The following is a 2,130-nucleotide window of genomic DNA, read 5'->3' on the forward strand; positions in this document are numbered from 1 at the left end:
TGATAAGAACACAAACTTTCTTCAACTAGAATCTTGCCACATGCAATGGATTGCGATAGTGTGACCGGCTCACACTGTGAACTTGTAGATCGTCTATTTTTGTGGGGGAAATGGTGAGGTACATCAACATGTTAAAACTATATATATATATATATATATATATATATATATATATATATATATATATATATATATATATATATTATATAGTGATATTTGCCCAATCCTTTAGCATAACATTGGAATTGGATATTATACTTTATCTCTGTAAAATCCTAGCCTGGTATAACCAGCCTAGATACTAATGCATCTAGCTAACTCTGCAGTATCCCTCCTTGTTTTAACATGGGTGGATGATGGTATAGCTGCAGCTAGGCTAGTAAAATGCTACCTGAAATGGCAGATATCAGAAGGCCACTGAACACTTTCAAGAGGTCAGTTATCGTGCTGCGTTGTGGGGTGCAGAACTACAGAAACTTTTTTATTTTTTAAGATTGTTGTTGTTGATGGGTCTAGTTCAGAGGCAAGAGGTCTAGGTTTGATTTTAAGGCATGACTATGAGAAGCTATGTGTTGTCTGACGTCTGTCCATGTCTGTCTGGAGCTAATCTCGTAGATGCAGGATTGGCAGAACCTTTTATTCACTCTGCATAATCTTCCATAATGCACTGTTTCCCCAAAACTGGGTCATTGTGGGTCGAGCACACATTTTTATGGATCTCTTAATTTTTTTTTTTACTTTATTATTATTTCAAAACATTTTCAAAAAACATTCCCCAAAAAGCTAAGATTTCCATGATTTTTCTGAGAAATGTCATTAATAAATAAAATAAATTTAAGAAATTCCATAAATTAGAAAACAAATGTGAAAAAAGACGATCTACAAGCTCACAATGCGGCATGAAGCGACGTGTTGTGAGCTTGCAGATCTGCTATTTTCACTAGTTTGGGTCCCGGGCGAATGTCTAATTTCTCTTTGGGGTCTTGAGCTGAAAAGTTTGGGAACCACTGCTATAATGGATGGAAGTCAACATGTTGTGACTGTGTTGAAACCTTGCCCAAATTTGGAGTCATAAAGTACGTCATAGATATGTCACAATACGTCCAAGATCTACAGGAGCCAAGTTGGAGATCAATATTGGAGTAACAGCCATGTGGATCCCGAGATACATGTGGCTTTGTCCGTTTGACCCGCGTCCTTCCAGGTCGCCCAGGGTCACTTCGAGGGACGCATAATGAAATTAACTCATGAATAGCACGGCTCACTTCACACTGGGTGTGATTTCTGATTTCTGAGAAGAGGAATGACCAGAGCAGATGGTCGTTTGAAATTGTTGGCAGAGGACATGTGACAAAGGCTGCATTTTGCTGCCAGAGGTAACACAAGCAAATTAGGCAGGAACAACCTCAGACGACAGGGACCTGTTAACAACAGATACAATGTGAGGACCAGCAGTGTGTAAAACTCTCCATGGATATTTGTTCGAAGTAACAAAAGGAGCCAGCTAGTGCAGACACATTTTAAAGAGGTTGGGTGTTGTCCATCTGATGGAGTCCCATTCTTGGGACATTGAGAATAAAAAAGTAGAGTTAAAACACCAAAGGAGTTTGCTTTGCTTCACAGCAGTCCAACTTTGTACGTAGTACGCACGTAGGAGATCCTGGGTTGTGGGGGACATCAGGTCTCATTCTTTGACGCTTCATCAAAGTTCTCCGCAAGATCTGGAAAGTCGTCATCCTCCTCTTCATTGTCTTCATCCGTTGGAGCTTTGCCGCCAAAGGGAAACTTTTGGCGCAGACTGCTGAGGCTTTCGGCTCCCAGTTGACTGAGCATGCCGGGAAGCATCTCTGATAGCTGCTTGGTCTGAGGATGTCCGCTGATGGCGAATACGTTGGCATTGAGAGAGGCCTGCACTTTGGGGTTGTTGAAATGGATCACAGAGCCATCATCCTTGACCATGTTCACCTCTTCAATTTCATTAATGCTGTTCACACCCAATGTCTTTAGAGTACTCTGTAGCTTTTTGTCATCACCAGCTGTCCTGTGTACCACCTTCTTCTTCCTACGAGCTGTGCCTTTTCCCCCTATCCGCACCTGGTCTTGCAGCTTGGCTAATGTCTCTTTATTCAT

General features: G+C 41.4%; 1 protein-coding gene across 1 annotated transcript; it reads right to left on the minus strand.

Moving 5' to 3' along the window:
- Positions 1-1,677: 1,677 nt before the first annotated feature.
- LOC308302475 (transcription factor BTF3 homolog 4-like) lies at positions 1,678-2,130 on the minus strand (the record flags this gene model as incomplete). The annotated part of the gene is made up of 1 exon (XM_080746730.1): positions 1,678-2,130. The coding sequence occupies one exon, from the start codon at positions 2,128-2,130 to the stop codon at positions 1,678-1,680; it is 453 nt and encodes a 150-aa protein (XP_080602856.1).

Source organism: Nannobrachium achirus (assembly GCF_963921795.1).
Source record: "Nannobrachium achirus genome assembly, chromosome: 17".
Taxonomy (NCBI): Eukaryota; Metazoa; Chordata; class Actinopteri; order Myctophiformes; family Myctophidae; genus Nannobrachium; species Nannobrachium achirus.